The sequence below is a fragment of the Plectrocnemia conspersa genome, unplaced genomic scaffold (assembly GCF_051122295.1).
Source record: "Plectrocnemia conspersa isolate PC_06_02 unplaced genomic scaffold, ASM5112229v1 ptg000002l, whole genome shotgun sequence".
In the NCBI taxonomy this organism is placed as follows: Eukaryota; Metazoa; Arthropoda; class Insecta; order Trichoptera; family Polycentropodidae; genus Plectrocnemia; species Plectrocnemia conspersa.
In genome coordinates this window covers 24,437,040-24,453,938 of record NW_028277166.1, presented here as the reverse complement: position 1 = coordinate 24,453,938, position 16,899 = coordinate 24,437,040, and the positions used below count along the sequence as shown (strand labels likewise).

The following is a 16,899-nucleotide window of genomic DNA, read 5'->3' as shown; positions in this document are numbered from 1 at the left end:
TGCTCATTTAAATTGTCCTTATTTTAAATTAGGGTAGTTTCATGATCCATAGACGACGATGGCCGCATAAACGAAAAAATAATCTAATTTACAGTCACAACGTTTTACAAAAAAATGCATTTAATAATGTAATTAATGAGATATAAAAATATTTGGTCATAGATGTTTAATTATCAAATTAAAAAAATAAAATCAAGAACCTGTTTTTCTCAGACGTACAATTGATCTTATTATGCTATTTATGTTGCTTCAGGTTTGTCATTTTGAGGGGGGAAATGGGGGCATTTGCCTCTCCTTTAATTTGGCTAAAAAAGTACATGTCATTTAATGAAATACTATAAATTTCAATGAAATCGAAATATATAAAAAAACGACCACTGATTGGCCAACATTTGCCTTCCTCTTGGAAAAAGCTGAAATGACATTTTATGGATATACTCATATTTTATTGCTTTTAACGTGAATTTTTGACTTCCGAGAAGTGATAGTTATTTTTGCGCTCTCCTATTGACCAAAATTCGATTTTAATACACTTGGATCAATACTCTTATATCAGAAATCTGTAGTTATATCGGTAAGGATAGCTATCATATTTTTAAAACATACTGTAAAAAATGCAGGCAAACTATGGAGCAATAAGCAAGATGCGACATCTCTCTATACTTCTTCTGCTTATTTTCCCTTGAGAGTTGAGTTATCTTAATTTATATTTTGGACTTGATTTAAAACTTTTATTAGGTTAAGCTTAGGGTCAAACAATAAATGTTATGCAACTGTCAAATTGATCTTCATAGACATTTTATAAGTGTTTAATTTCAATAGCGCCTATCAACTCAATTATATTTTTGTTAGTTAAAATATTTATCTACTAGTGAAAATGTATTATGAATTTTTATATTTTCACTGTTACATTTATAATTCGCATGTAAATAAATATTGTTAAGTTTTTAAGTGTATTTATTATAACGTATGGAAAAGTTGATATCATATAATTTTACGAGCACCTGCCAGATAAATTATATTTTCACTAGTAAAAATATATATCTACTAGTGAAAATGTGTTCCGATACGATTTCACTGAAAGTATTTAAATAAATGACATGCATTTTTCTGGCAAATGACGTCCCTGTTATTGGGATACTTTTATGCATATAAAAAATTAATATACTGATATCTTACTATTTGACACTGGATATCAAGATTAGGTATTTTTTATTATTATTTTTATTATTATCGCCCTTACTACGACAATGAGTAAGTTATCTCATAGTCACCTTTGCTATCAAAACTATCAGTCATTGTCATTGCGACCTATAAATCTTACTGATGTATTATAATAACAAGTGGACGTCATATACACAGATTTTGAAAAAGCATTTGATAAAGTTAACCATGCTTTACTTGTAAAAAAGTTATCTAATTTCGGGTTTTCTGAAGATCTCATAAATCTATTCTCAAATTACTTGACCAATAGATATCAATTCGTCAAGTATAATAACTCTTTTTCAGAACGATATAAGACCCCTACTGGAGTACCTCAAGGATCCAATTTGGGTCCATTGTTGTTTTTATTGTTCATTATTGACATAGAAACAGCAATAGAGCATTCAGATTTTTTATTATATGCAGATGACTTGAAAATTTACAAGAAAATGCATTCGATTTCTGATTCCCTCGACCTACAGGAGGATCTCAACTCTATATGGAAATGGGCTTGCTATAACCAATTGCCTTTCAGTGTAAAGAAATGTCACACAATTTCATTTTCAAGGTCATTAACGCCGGCAAAATATTCATACCATCTAGGCGGATATTTTCTGGAAAGGTTTTCTTCAACTAAGGATTTAGGAGTGACTTTCGAAGAACGTTGGAAATTTAGCCAGCACATTGCAGAGACTCATAGCAAATCCTTAAAAATGCTCGGTTTTATCTTGAGAAATGCGCGTTACTTCAGGAATACTTTAGTATTGCGCACTCTTTATGATACTCTAGTCCGCAGCATACTAGAAACTAGCTCCATCATTTGGATCCCAGGCGTAATGAATCAATGTAATAAATTGAAGCTGGAAAAAGTACAACGTAAATTTCTTCGATATTTATACTTGAAGGAATACGGGTATTATCCGTTCTTGTTTCCCAGTGCTCTTATTTTGGGAGCCCTGGGATACGTTTCTTTGTCGACTCGCAGAAGTGTTTATGGAAATTGCTCAAGGGCATCGTAGACAATCCTTCAGTGCTCAAGCAGCTTCAAATGTGGGCTCCTGAAGGTGGTTATAGTTCTCGGTCGCGTCCACTATTCTTGCCTGTTAAGTCTAGAACTGGAGCACTTGCCAACTCTTCTCTGGCCAAGGCTATTTATCTGCTCAATTCTGTCCATAGAAATATTGACATTTTCTCTTGCACATATGGAGTTTTGGTTCAGTTCGTATGGGACAATGCACACCTGTTGAGGTGATTTGTGTTTGTTGTTTTGTCTTGTTTATATTTGTATGTATTATGATGTATTTGTACTTTTGACTATCGTGACGCATTGGGTTTGCCTGTAAGGTCACGATGGTTATAATTTTAATAAATAAATAATAATCTTACATTAAGATGTGTTGTTCGCGTAACATATTTTTTTGTATATTGCTTTAAATTTAATTGAAAGTGTTTTTTTTTATATCAATTAGCAATTAAATGTTTTTTGTGCGGTCCTGTCTCTCCCCGCCACTATTTGACACGATCTACTAAAATAAATCATACTACATTATTTTTTAAATACAGGTAATCCAAGTTTCTTTTATTAGAAAATAGCGAGGCTTATTTAGCTGTGATGCGTTAATTAATTTGATATTTTATTCTCAATTATATTTATCTTTAAGTCACTTTTTAAGTACTTATCCCGATTTATTGTATTATCAGTGCTCCAAAAAGAACAGTTTTCAAGAACGACTTTATGATTAATGTCCATTTGGGAACAACGGTTGTGAAACACTGTTTATGATTAATTTTTCAACATATATGAAAATCCAAGATATTTCATTTAAACTGGTAGAACTTATATGAAGTAAAAGTATGAAAAATAAAATATATGTTGGTATATATTCCACATTTTTAAGATGCCATAAGAACTATGTGCGTCAACTTTCACCAAATTGAAATTCCATTGTAACCTTTCTACAAATTTATTTAATCAACTCTACTAATGCTTGATAATCAGGTATGTTACAAGGAACGTACGTATCTATACCATAACTGTACACACCTATATTATACAGCGTATTGTGTGTCTGCATATATATTCAGGTACATACCTAGGTGTATGTACTTATAATGAATGCTCCTCCGCTTTACGTGTGCGCATTATGTTGTGTCGTAATTCGATTCCGGCCGACGGAAATGAACGTATTAGGTTTCTGGTATGTATGTATACGTTTACTTGGCTCGCCGCGATGCCCCAATTTCTCTACCCCCATGACACAAAAAACTACCCCCTGCGTCAAGAACGTCGCGGTTTTTTCTGCTTAGTGTTATTTTTAATATAGGGGTGCGGTGGTTTTACCGGACGTCCTTTTTAGAGGACTTGAAAGCAATCAGAGCATCGAAAGCTTCTAAAACATATTCCGTTATACTATTTATTAAATAATTAATCTGATATGTATCAATATATTAGTCTAGTCTCAACACAGATAAACCAACAAAAACATGTTATTATATTTGTCTTAATTCATTTATAGCAAACATCTACAGTATCGCTTAATTGATTGTGTAACCTGTAACAAATAAGCAACGATATGGACTCCGAATTAACCCGCGCTCATGCGTCCGAGCTAGCCCGCGCGCGTTTTATCCCATCGCATCGCTTTGAAATAGTACCACTAATTAATGGCTCACATAAAAACATGCTCGGTTATGAATTAAGCGTTGTAAGCAATGTTATGTGATTTTTTTAATTTCAATATAAGTTTCGCTTTAATGAATTTAAGCGGCGTGTGTGGCTGTGGGTAAATGTATGTTCCGTTCTTAACGAGGCTGTTGCTCTCTGTGTGGCGTTTCGCGGTGTCGAATCGGCTATATACCGTTACGCGAATTTCATTGTGTGTTTTTCGTTCGCCAACGCTGACTTAACCTCCAATAAAAACGTCGTTTTTGATTTTTACGGGCGGGCGCTCTCGGCGTCACAGTCCGCGGGGCGAGAGGTCAGATGCTAGTTAACCGAAACGAGTTTATTAATATTTTATCTCTTTTTCATAGCAGCGGCTCTCAAATGTAGGGTTCGACTAAGAGATCAAATTTACCTATATATGCATAACAACTAACAAGCTTATCTGAAGTATAAAGCGGAAAATCTGATAGCTGAAGCAGCAAAATCTATAAAACTGTTGTGTGCTCTAGCGACATAAAGTTTGCACACCTGATAGACGCAACTATTTTAATTTTCATCGTAAACTACGTGACTTTAAAATATATATTAAAAATATATTTTTATACTGCAAGCTTTAAAGAAAAAAAAAACAAAAATTTAGCATTGCGCTGTAATATATGTATGTGAAAAATTATACATTTATTGAAATGCATATATTTGTAAATTGAACTCAGATTTTTGTTATGGTTTTGGAAAGTTAAAGAGGGGGGGCAATATTTTAATCGCCGTACATGTACGGCGGTCGATCTTTCACTGTTTTGAGGTGCCCCAGATAGTTATATTATATATTTACATGTCTTAAGAAATAATAAATAAAAAAAATTAAAACTGTATATTTTTTTAATTTGATTAAATGATTTATATATAAATTAATACCAATAAATTAAAGAATACGAAACAATGTTTTATATTATTTTTTTTTTAATATTGATATAAAAAAAATCGCAAAAGCCGAATAAAAAATAAGAAATATGTAATTTATATTAGCTATATACGTAATTATAATTATAATAATATAATTTACTATATACGTAAATATGTATATAGTAAATTATAGAACAGTTTTGTTGCTTTGATTTATTTTACTTCATTTTTGTATTAGTATGTATTAATAATTTATTTTAACACTTTTCTAGTATAATTTTCGTTAATATAAATTACATATTTATTATTTTTTATTCAGATTTTGTGATTTTTTTATATCAATATTTAAAAAAATGATATAAAATATTTTTTCGTATTCTTTAATTTATTGGTATTAATTTATATATAAATCATCATATATGCAATATAAAATAATTATAAATAAATAACAACAAAAAATTCATAATATTTACTCACTCCCATGTGTATACTAACAGATTAGCAAATGTTTATAAATTAACTCACTACTCAAAGGGTTAAGATAAAGCAATTTGTCGTTTTAAAATTTTGGTTGCACTACTCAGTATTCTGTAAATGAGCTATCCAAACACTAAAAAATATGGCATAAAATTTGGCAGCAGAATATTATGAATAGTAAAATAAAAAGTCATTGTAATTTAATGATGATGTTAAAAATGCTTTAACTCTCAAATGCATGATTTTTCCAAATTCAAAAATAAAAATATTTTTATACTAAAATTAGACTGAAAATGACGGATTATTTTTATAAAAATACTTTTTGTAAATATGCAACATCATGCAGAACGCGAGCAAAATATATTAAAATTAAAAACATACAAAAAATATTTACAAGTAGAAATTCATAAGGCATTTTTTCTTATTATTAAAACATAAGACCACACTACATTTTTCACACATTTTTTGTGAAATTCCATTGCATTTCGGCATTTTGCATCTGTTCCTCTTGGTCAATATGAGCCAGTGCATATTTTGTTTATTTTATGCAACTATTACAAAAAATAAATAAACAATGGTAGACTAACATTTTTGGAGTGTATAAATTAATTTTATTTCGTTTTATATCCACTAGCACCAATGAAAACAAATGTTGAAACATCTGCACCCAACGATTTTTTTCAAAACGGCATTATCACGCGTACAGAGACATCTATCGTAATAATTTTAAAACACAATGGCTCGGCGTTTGTTACACATATGTAACCCTATGCAATAGAGTTCCTTTATTGAACGTAGACTGAGTTATAAGCGCTTAAATAAATTGTTGCAGATTTGCAACACCATGCATTTAAGGGTTAAAGAGAAGAGAGGAATTATATAAAATATTTCGTTTAGAATATAACGTTTTAAATTAAATATAGAAAACATACCAACAATGTAGAAACATGGCAGTCAAAAGCATTAGGAATAGCTAAAAAAAATGGTATGAAAGGTCGATAGATTAAATAGAAAATATCCCAAATATGATGTAGAAAACATTAAAAAAATTAATCCTACTCAGAGAAACAACATAAGAAATATAAATATTGATGGAAATATATATAAAGATCATCATATGATAGCAGAAAAAATGTAGAAAAATTTTTGAGATATTGCTAAATTTCCGTATTTTTCATTATAAAAATAAAGTGTTTTTTGTCTAATTGTAAATATTTTCGGTTTTAATTAGCCGACTGCAACGTATTTTAAAATTGAAGGTAATTAATTTTTTTATACAACACTATTTTAGGCACTATTTATTAATTTATCGACAATTTTGGAACATTTTTAGCAATAATAAAAAAAAATTTATTGTACTGGGAATAACACAAATATTTTTTAAGTTTTTGTAGCTCGATCTATTACAAAGAAAATAAGCGGCTGCTTATTAAAAATCAGTTTAAAACTTAAATAGTATAAAATGTGTCATAGGTTGGATTTGCTCAGTCTTCAGTAAAATAATTTGCAATTAGCCAACTAAAACTCGAGATATTTTTAATTAAGTAAAAACATTTTTTTTCAGAATGAAAATAACTGAAATTTAGCAATACTTCGAAAATTTTTCTACTTTCTTAATTTTTTATTTAATTGCGATTTTACATAAATCAAATATCATGGGTCAAAATCGCTATCATATTTCACCGAAATTGATAGGATAATAATTTTTCAATTTAAATATTTTTGTACTTAATTAACAAATTGCGAACAATTGATTGAACGTCTTTGCTTGCACCACTTTGCATTTCAAAATATAATAAATACAATATAAATACTTTTAATGAACTTTACATAAATATTTAATATTGAGAAAATCGTTTAAATATACTAAAAAAACATTTTGACCGTTTTGTTTCATGCGGAAGCATCCTTCCACAAATACCGTTAGTACAAAATTCAAGCAGGCGTAGACCGTTCCGTTCTTAACGTTCGCATCATTTCTCGAAAACGTAAAATGTAGTTTTATATTGCTATGAATGCCGCTTTTTAATTATAAAACTTTAATTTTCAAATCTTTTACTAGAACTACGTTTCAAAAAATACCGCAATGGCGTAGCTATGAGAGGCGAGGAGGGCGGACCGCCCCGGGCGGCACTTACTTGGGGGCGGCATATTCGCGATGGGAACGTCTAGTGTGGTTCTTAACCCTGAATACACTAAAAAATATATTTATATCCACGAATACCAAGAGCTTAACAATAACCAATTAATAGTTTTATGACCCTGCAAAAAATGTATGGGAGGGGGGGGGGCAATTTTAAGGATCGCTTCAGGCGGCACATACCATAGCTACGCCACTGAAAAACTTTCAGTTAAATTAATAATTTATTTTGAATCATAAAATGCTAAAATTCTTGAACCACCTCTACAGTATTTAAAAGCTTCTTGAATGTGTTCTTCTCAATATATTATAAAATTAGTTTCCGAGCTAATAAATCTAAGATTTTGCCTGCATATTTTAATATGGGATAATATATTTAATAATTTTTCGGTTAATTAAAATTAAAAATAATATCAATACCGAAAGATAAAATAGTCAAAATCATTATTTTACCATCAGCATCGCCTGTTAATAACACACTACATACACAGAGTACTTCCATTAGTTTTTTGCTGTTGTTTTGTTTTGTCAGAAAGCACAAGGATGAGATGGCGCATTGTGTTCCCGTACACACAGAAAACTGCTATAATGGCTCGGACCGTTTTCAGACCGCGTCGTCCGCTCGGAAAAGCGCTTTCCGTCGTTTTCCATTTTTACTTCCACTTTGGATCGTAAGCTACGTACGTTACGCTCTGATATTCCCGTCCTTTGATACAGTTTTAGAACAACGCTGATTCGATTTGAAAACTAATAAACGTCGCCAGTCGGATTAATCCGGAATTTATAAACCTTATTAAAAATAAAAAAAACTTGTAAGGATTTAATATCACGTTGTTGTAGAACACGTGACGCTTTGTTGTCGATTGCCGCACGTGTTTTAACGCTCGTTATTTTATTGTTTTAGGTTATTATCAACCGGCAGGGCCACTTATCACCACCACGCCTTTACATGGAGGCTTCAAAGACGGCAGTGGACCGCCGCCGCTGCCGACGGATCAGCCGGGACAGTATGGACGATATCCGTATCCCCAACCACAACAGGTATGTATTTACTATGAGAAACAGATCTATTCTTCAAGCTCAAACTCTGTTCAATCACTCAATCGATTATTGATCTATTCCAGGTTGTTCATTACGGAGGCGGATTCGGACAATACGGCCCGCACGCTCATTACGGCGCAGATATTTGCTACGGAGGTGGTCGAGGACCAGGATCGGGTCCTGCACCCCCGCCCTCTTGCTATCGACCCCCGCCAGCACATCGCACATCAGCCTATAGACCGGGAACGGGATCTGGTCCTGTTCCATCCGATAGTCAGGTATTTATCAATTATTTTATTTTTTTACTCTACGCTTAGATCCATAAAATCAAGTTTTTATAGCAACACTGGGGCAGGTGGGATTTGAATTTGGCCAAAAAATGCATGTCATTTAATGGATGAACGGACTATTGCTCACATAGCAACTGATCACACGAACATTGTCACATTGCTCACGCGAAAATTAGTCACAAATCGATCACTCATAAGGCGATTGCTCATACGAATATTGCTCACATGGGACATCACTACGTTATTTCATTTCAATATTAGCAGGACACAAAATAAAAAATATTCAACTGATAGAAAATATATATTAAAAAAAATATTCATACACTATTTTTTAAATACTTTTATCCGATTTTACAAGAAAAATCTCCGGATTAAACAATAATGTAGCAATTGGGTATTTTTGATTTATAAATTGAAACCATGAGGATAATTTTAATATATGTATGTACTTTTTGTGCCGTACATAATTATTTAAATTTAATAAAATATTTAATATTTTGCTTTAAAATTAATTTGATAAATATGTTTAGACTTACACATGTTGTTCATATTTTTTTATTTATTTTTTTAATATTTTGTATCAGTGTCAGTGGTTGTTTTTATTAATATTTTGATTTAAATAAGATTTATAGTATTTCATTAAATGACATTCATTTTGTTGGAAAAATTCAAGGAGGGGGGCAAATGCCCCTATCAGCCCCCTCCCCACCCAATGACGTACCTGTTGCGAATCGCTGTTCAAACCCAAACCTAACCTAATGAAAGTTTTAAAATAGAATTTTCTTTAGGTCAGTAAATAATTTTAAAATAATTAAACCGGGGGTGAATATATGGGTTTCTAAAAGGAGCGAGCTTTTAACTTTAGAAAACTAAGATGCAAATTTTATTTATGTGCCGTAGAATTTTATTTATATAGTGTTTTTCTTTTATTAATAAGTTATGCTTTCTCTTTACAGATATCTCCTACGGCGCCAGAGGCATATGCTCCGCCATATTGTCCTCCATGCTATCAACATCCACACTCGACCTCACGTGCACCGATTGCTTTCATAGGTAATCATTTATCATTGCTATGATGCAATCAAATTTCGCATTTAGCTCATTGCGATACTCCGTATTTCTTCCAGATGCCGCATATCAAGGTCCATGCCCATGTCCAATGCAATCTTGTCCAAAAAACGTCCATACTGGGCCCGCTACTGGTAATCCTCCCGCTGGTGGCGGCCCAATTACATCCAGTCCTCCGGGAGGAAGTCGCGCTCCTGCACCGATCCTAGCAACGCCAATAGTAAACTATTGCATCGATGACAAAAGGAAAGCGAAGACGTCCAACAGCAAAGACCCGCCGCTGTTGAACCAAGTGCTCAAGAACGAATGCAGCGTCAAGAACAATTCGGAGCTCAGGAGCGGGTTGTGCCAAATGGTCGACAATGGAACGATGCTCAACGGACGGTCGCCCAAACGGGAGTACTTTCCCGAGCAGGTCAGCAGTAGGAGCAGACAAGAGGTGAACGAGAACCGCGGAGGATGCTGCGCCGTGGCTATCAATCCCTCGTTGAGCGTCATACCTCCGGAAGCTCACGGACCTCCTTCGCCCGCTCGCGGATCGGCAGGCGCGAGCATTCCGCAACCACCCGATCCGCCGCATCCCTGTTTAAACCAACAACCGTCGCCCCTATTGCCGCACGCGTATCCTCAAAGAAGAGCGCGAGTCGGCAAAGCCATGGCTAGAAAGTCAATAGGAGCCGAAGACAACATGGGACAAACTACCATGCTTTTGATGTGCCAACCGCAACCGGTATCCGTCGAACTGGCTCCACCCAAAAGCGTCACCACTCCACTGCAGGTCATCACTGACCCTATTCCGTCGAACGTCAGCGAACTGAAAAGCGAGACGGACAGTGGAGACGAAGTCATCTTATTGGATTCGCCCAGTTCTAAAATGGCCCCCATAGATCTATCGTCATCCGAAGAGAACAACGGTAACGATAGTAAAAACGAAGACTGTGTAATTATTAGGAAAGAAGAAAACGAAAACGTTATAGACCTATCGATCGAAACGAAGAAAGAAAATTCGGCAGTGCCGAGAAAAACCGGCTCTCTCGTATCTGACGTTAACGCTCTCAAAGAACACAACGTGGACAAGACTTTATTGAATTCAAATAACCTGAAAAAGATCAACGAAGCCAAAATTAAAGTCGGCACAAAAAGAAGGTGTTCTCTACCGAAGCTAGAAATCGATATGGAAGTAGAGATTGACGATAGCTTGGCGGCAAACGGAATCGGTGAGCATGTAAAATTACAAAAGAGACAAAAAGTAGCAGCTAACGTTCAAAGTAACAAGAAAAATACTGCCGGAAGCTATAAAGATCTGATCAAGAAACCGGATAAAATATTTAAGCTCAACAACGGCAAGAAGCAGTTGAACACGATCAACAAAATGAAATCTAACAAAAATATGTGCCTAATCGACTCCGATAAACAGAAGAAACCTTCGACAAAAAGAAAAAGCATAAGTCCACTTGCCGGCGAACCGCCTTCAGTAAGCAAACGGAAGAAGTTAACTAATAGTTTACTGAAATACACGGATAAAAAACAGCAGAGGTTTGAAGAATTAACGGAGAAGCCTTCCGAGAACTGTAAAAAGAGCTCTACTTTATTACCTAAAAATAAAAGTGATTCATTGCTAGAAACGTTGATAATGAAGAATATCATCGATCCGGTTATAGAAAACGTCGTTAAGAATACAACGCCCGAAACTACAACTCCTCCCGCGGACGCTCCTGTAAATATCGAAACGAAGCCGCTGAAGAAGACCAAGAAATGCAACGAGGCAAACGTAGATATTTGCGCGGTGAAAAGCAGAACTGTTCTTAACATAAACAATAACGTGGTGAAGAAGGCGAACGAAGCCGACTGCACTCAAGTGCCTGTAGTAAACGTAGAAGCTAAGTCTACGCCGGAGAAGCGAGCTCGCACCAAATCCAAGTCGCCTATCAGAAAAATGGACAAGAAGGACGCGACGGCGAACAGTGTAACCAAAGGAAAGTGTCAAACGAACAGCGGTAGTGATATTAGCAAAGACGTGAATGCCAAAGTTTCTAAAGTTGAAAATACAAAGCTTAAGAAGTCGACTAAGAATAAAATAGGTACCGTAGTTAAGAGCGCGAAGAAGAAGTGCAAGGCGTCTGAAACCAATGAGACTGAAGCTGTAGATTTACCGTTGCCGATGAGGCGCTTGTCGCAGCCGCGGTGGAGCAACGGCTGGACATGGGAGGGGGAACCTCAACAGGGAAGAGTCTATGTCAATGTAAGCGAGATCAATATTTTACAAATCCATATTAATGAATTTTATAAGTATGTTATAATGTTTGATATTTTGATAGAACGAAGACACTTCATTTTGGGCGTGGTGCTATTCGGGCATGCGGCACTCTCGCGCCGGAGATTCTGTCAAGCGAGGAGATTGCGTTTTATTAAGAGCGGGATCGAGACGAACCGAAGCACCATTTGTAGCGCGAGTGACTCAACTCTGGGAAAATCCTACAGATGGTAATTATTTGATGGACTTTATTATATATTAAATATTTTACTTATGATGAAAACAAAACTTTAAATACCTCACTACTATTTAAAATTAAGAAATTGTTTAAATGCAATACATTTTCAAATGAATTTTGACATTAAGCCAAAATATTGGCTTTTAACTAAAGCCATTTATTTGGCTTTCCGTCGATTAATGAAATATGTATCATTCTTAATATTATTGCTTTTTGATTGTCAAGTAAATTGAATCTTTTGAATATTTATTTCATTTGAATGAAACTACTGATTTATATAAGTTATCTTAATATTGATATTGATGCTTTTATCATGTTTTAAATTTCGCAAACTTTTACAGGCGAAATGATGGTTTCACTCCTATGGTACTACCGACCTGAACACACAGAAGCCGGACGTCAGTCCGAAGATGCCGCTGAAGAAGTATTTGCATCGCGACACCGAGACGCTAACAGTGTTGCGTGCATAGAAGACAAATGCTACGTCCTCACATTCAACGAGTATTGCAGGTAGGTTCAAAGTCGATGCTCCGCTATTCTTCCGTTAAATCGCAGTGCTTTGAAGTTTTTAATTATAAAATATACATTATATGTATCACTTTTTACAAATGGACTTGTTAAAAGCTATATTCTAATTTTTACCTACTAACCACAAACAACATTTTAAAAGTTATTCAAAGCAGAAAAAAATTATGTACCGTAATCCCCGAACTTCATACTTAACCAATGGGTCGTTTTTTCGCCTCCTGCTTCATGCAAATACGCGTTTTTGCGAAAATTTATGACTTATATTAAATGTAATAATGATAAAAAAAAAGTTTAAAGTTTTGAATTACAATCAATGGCTTGTATGTAAAAAAATCTGCTGTAAAAAAATATCTACGTATTAATTTAATAGCATCTTAAACTTCTTAGAACAGAGTTAATTAAAGTAAAATTATTTTTTTTATAATATTTATGGCTTTATCACGCCAAAAATAAATTATGGTCTTATTTTACGATCTCCGTGTGTGTAAAAAAATGTGTAATATAGTACAAACATTCATTTCATAGATAACAGCATAAAATTTTGTTTTTGCGGGTAAAAATGGTAGATTCTACCTTTTCCATCGATTCATCAGCGAACATGACGTGTAGGTACTACCTGATCCTTTAGTTAAGGATTAAGTAATCTTATTATTAGATATTTTTTTATATTTATAAGCTATTTTTTTACCCATTAACCCAAAATATATTTACTTACACCAAAGTTACCCCATTGATTTTAAAAAAAAATATCATATATTATTTCAATTCGAAAGCCTTATTAAATCTATTTATACAGAGAATACAAATATAAATTTAAAATCAATGCAATAAAATCTTATAAAAATTTTAGTTTTCGGGTTATATCTCAAAAAAAAAACAGTCTCGAATCAATCCTGAAAATATTTTTTAAAATATATCATTTCAGTGAAATCATATTGGAATACATTTTCACTGGTAGATACATACATATATATATTTTTATCAATAAAAATATAATTTATCTAGTGCTAGTAAAATTATATGCTTTCAACTTTTCCATACATATAAATAAATACATTTACATGCAATGTATAAATGTTACAGTGAATGTTTTGAATGAATTTTTCAGTGAAGATATATTTTCACTAGTGAAAATATAATTTAACTGATGTGCGGCTTTAAAATGTTTATGAAACTTAATTTGACAGTTGCGAAACGTCCATATGCTGTTCAAACCCAAACCTAACCACTGAATGTGTATTTTTCAGTCAAGTTATATTTTCACTAGTGAATTCCAAATACATTACATACTAGCGAAAATATAATTTAATCAATAAGCGCTAATATGCTGCTCTAAAATGTATTTGAACTTAATATGACAGTTGCAAAACATTCATTTGCTGTTCAAACCCAAACCTAACCTAATGAAAGTTTTAAAACTGATTAGTTTTAGAACTTTCATCAAGTCAAGTCCAAAATACAAAGTAAGCCAACTCATCTCTCAGAGGAAAATATGTGAAAGAATAAGTCGCATCTCACATACTGCTCCATAGTTTGTCTGCACATTATTACAGTATGTTTTAAAAATATGATAGCTATTCTTACTGGTATTACTACGGATTTCTAATGTGAGAGTATTGGTCAAAATGGATTCAAACTGAATTTTGATCAATAGGAGGGTGCAAAAACAATTATCACTTCTTAGAAGTCAAAAATTCACGTCAAAAGCAATAAAATCGTGTCGGTGCCATGGCAGTTGGAACGCTCGGAACGAGCGTTCCAACTGCGATGGCGACGACACGATTTTATTGCTTTTGACGTGGATTTTTGGCTTCTGAGAAGGGATAATTGTTTTTTGCGCTCTCCTATTGGACAAAATTCAGTTTATTTGCTTCTATATAACATCAAAATATGCTTTATTTGATTCTAATTAGTTGCAAGTTGTAATATTATACGTCATTTAATGAAATCGAAATATTAAAAACTAACTGTCCAATTTTTACCCCCCCCCCCCTTTCTTACTGAAAAAATCTGAAATGACGTCCTTACTCTGTGATGCGCATTTTGGCTCTCAATGGCCACAAATAAATTATCTGTGATTCGAATCTATTATCTGACAGAGAAGGGGGTTCTCATAACCAAAATTTTCTAGATTTTCATGACATCGGCATGTCACACCTATCTTTTTTCTGTTGTTTTCTCATCTCTTGGCATTACAAATAATTGCCATATATTTCTAGTTTGACTTTTAAACAGCATTTTTTCTTTAGGGTATTACTTTATTGATTATTTTTCTATAGCTATTGAAAGATCTCTTTATCTATATCACTACCTAACTGTTCTTATCTTGTATACTTTTTATACTTTCAGCATTTCTTTACTTATCATTTCTTTTATTGTTTCGCAGATACCGCAAGATGGCTAGAGCGGCCGAAGAAAACATAGTCATCTCCACGAGCATCGTCCCGAGCATGCCTCCCGGCGAAGTCACTCCGGCCGTCGCCACCAACGATCGTAAAGTACCGTTGAACATCTCCCCTGACTTGGTATTGTTCTGTCAGCGAATCTATGACTTTAGACTCAAGAAGATCGTCAAGCCGCCGAATTGAACGAACTGAGCTGAGAGACTTATTAAATAAAGCGGCAGTGATATTTAAAAAGAAAAGGACCTTCAAGTTGCGCACCGCGACCAGATCTGAAAATATAATATATATACATACTTTTTCCTCTGTTTAGATAGACGTAATTATTTATTTTTATAAAATCCATCCTTTGGGGGAATGTAAAAAATATTTATTTCATTCACACTATTTATTTTGGAAACGATCCGTTTTTTTAAAGCGGACGAAGAACTAATACAAAATACCAGGTGCTTCTATACAAAAAAAAAATGAAACTGACCATTTTATGGATTTGGAAATTATCAAAATATTCCCATAATTGTAATTATGTGTGTAATTATAATTATCGTAAGTTGGTAATTATTATTAAATGTGTGTCTGTCTGTAGTGGTATTTGTAATTAATGATAATTGTATTTCATCCGAGTTTTGCGAGACGGTCTGCAAACTTTTTAGGATTATGATTTATAGTTAGTCTTTAGGTTTTTTTTTCATCATTTCCATTACGGGGATCGAAACAGAATGTTAATAGAAGTTGGATTCCCACACCATTTTTATATAAGCATTGTTACTAAAGAATTGATACTAATGATTATTTAAGTTAAATGATAATATTCTGATTTAGTTAGTTGCATAAAAAACAGACGTTTGTTAAGAGGCTGGGAATGGTCCAATATAGTTTTTTTTTTGTCGATATAGAGCTGCGAGGGAGAGAGATCGTCATAATATAAAGCTCGTCAATGGCCCGTGTCGCCATTTTTGTGTATTTTTTCAGTAATAATGTTAAGTTATGGAAACGGCGTTCGATGCCGCTCGTTGTTTTTTTGTATGTTAATTTAATCGATTGCGGTTATATTGCAAATTTTATAGGACGTATGTGTAATTTTTTATTGTGTATACCTCAACACTTCAACTATAATATTTTTCATCAATTTGTGAATTAATATATAGTTGTTGAAGTGTTCAGGTCTATAACATGTTTTAAGGACAGTAGATAATTTTTCGATCTTTTAAAGATATCCGTATATATCTGAACTTTGTTCTTCTGCGTTTTACGATCTTTGAAAAAAAATAGTACAATCTTTAAAATTTATATTTTTAATTTGGGACCTTTTACAACTCAAAGAATTGTTCGTTTTAATAATAATTTTGAATAAATTTAAACGACTCGTGAAGTTCAGAAAATTATCTACCTTCCCTGAATTGTATAAATATGTTTTAATCATTTAAATTGTATAATCTTATCGTAAGCATTTACGCAAATGATTGTTGATTTTTTTATAGATTTATTTTGTAAATTTGACGCAAATGAAAAGCGAACACACCTCCTATGTAGAGAAAAAACCCATATAACGTAGAATGTGTATTTTTAAGTTTATCTCTATGTATGATACATTCGCAAGGACAGGCGTTCGTTTTGGCATTTTTATATATATATATTTTTTTTCTATCAAACTATTTATGTATATATATATATACTATATTGAGGTTTA

At 33.2% G+C, this 16,899-nt stretch overlaps 1 protein-coding gene across 14 annotated transcripts in view; it reads left to right on the top strand.

The window, feature by feature from the left end:
- Positions 1–15,451, top strand: part of Hers (Histone gene-specific Epigenetic Repressor in late S phase) — a 386,163-nt gene extending 370,712 nt beyond the window's left edge. For all 14 annotated transcript variants that reach the window (XM_088205897.1, XM_088205896.1, XM_088205906.1 and 11 more), the window contains 7 exons: positions 8,293–8,429; positions 8,513–8,707; positions 9,676–9,772; positions 9,847–12,029; positions 12,106–12,271; positions 12,621–12,789; positions 15,194–15,451. In XM_088205897.1, coding sequence (XP_088062023.1) covers positions 8,293–8,429; positions 8,513–8,707; positions 9,676–9,772; positions 9,847–12,029; positions 12,106–12,271; positions 12,621–12,789; positions 15,194–15,395 — 3,149 coding nt within the window. In that variant the 3' untranslated portion in view covers positions 15,396–15,451. The remainder of the gene's footprint in view (positions 1–8,292; positions 8,430–8,512; positions 8,708–9,675; positions 9,773–9,846; positions 12,030–12,105; positions 12,272–12,620; positions 12,790–15,193) is intronic.
- The last annotated feature ends 1,448 nt before the right edge of the window (positions 15,452–16,899 follow it).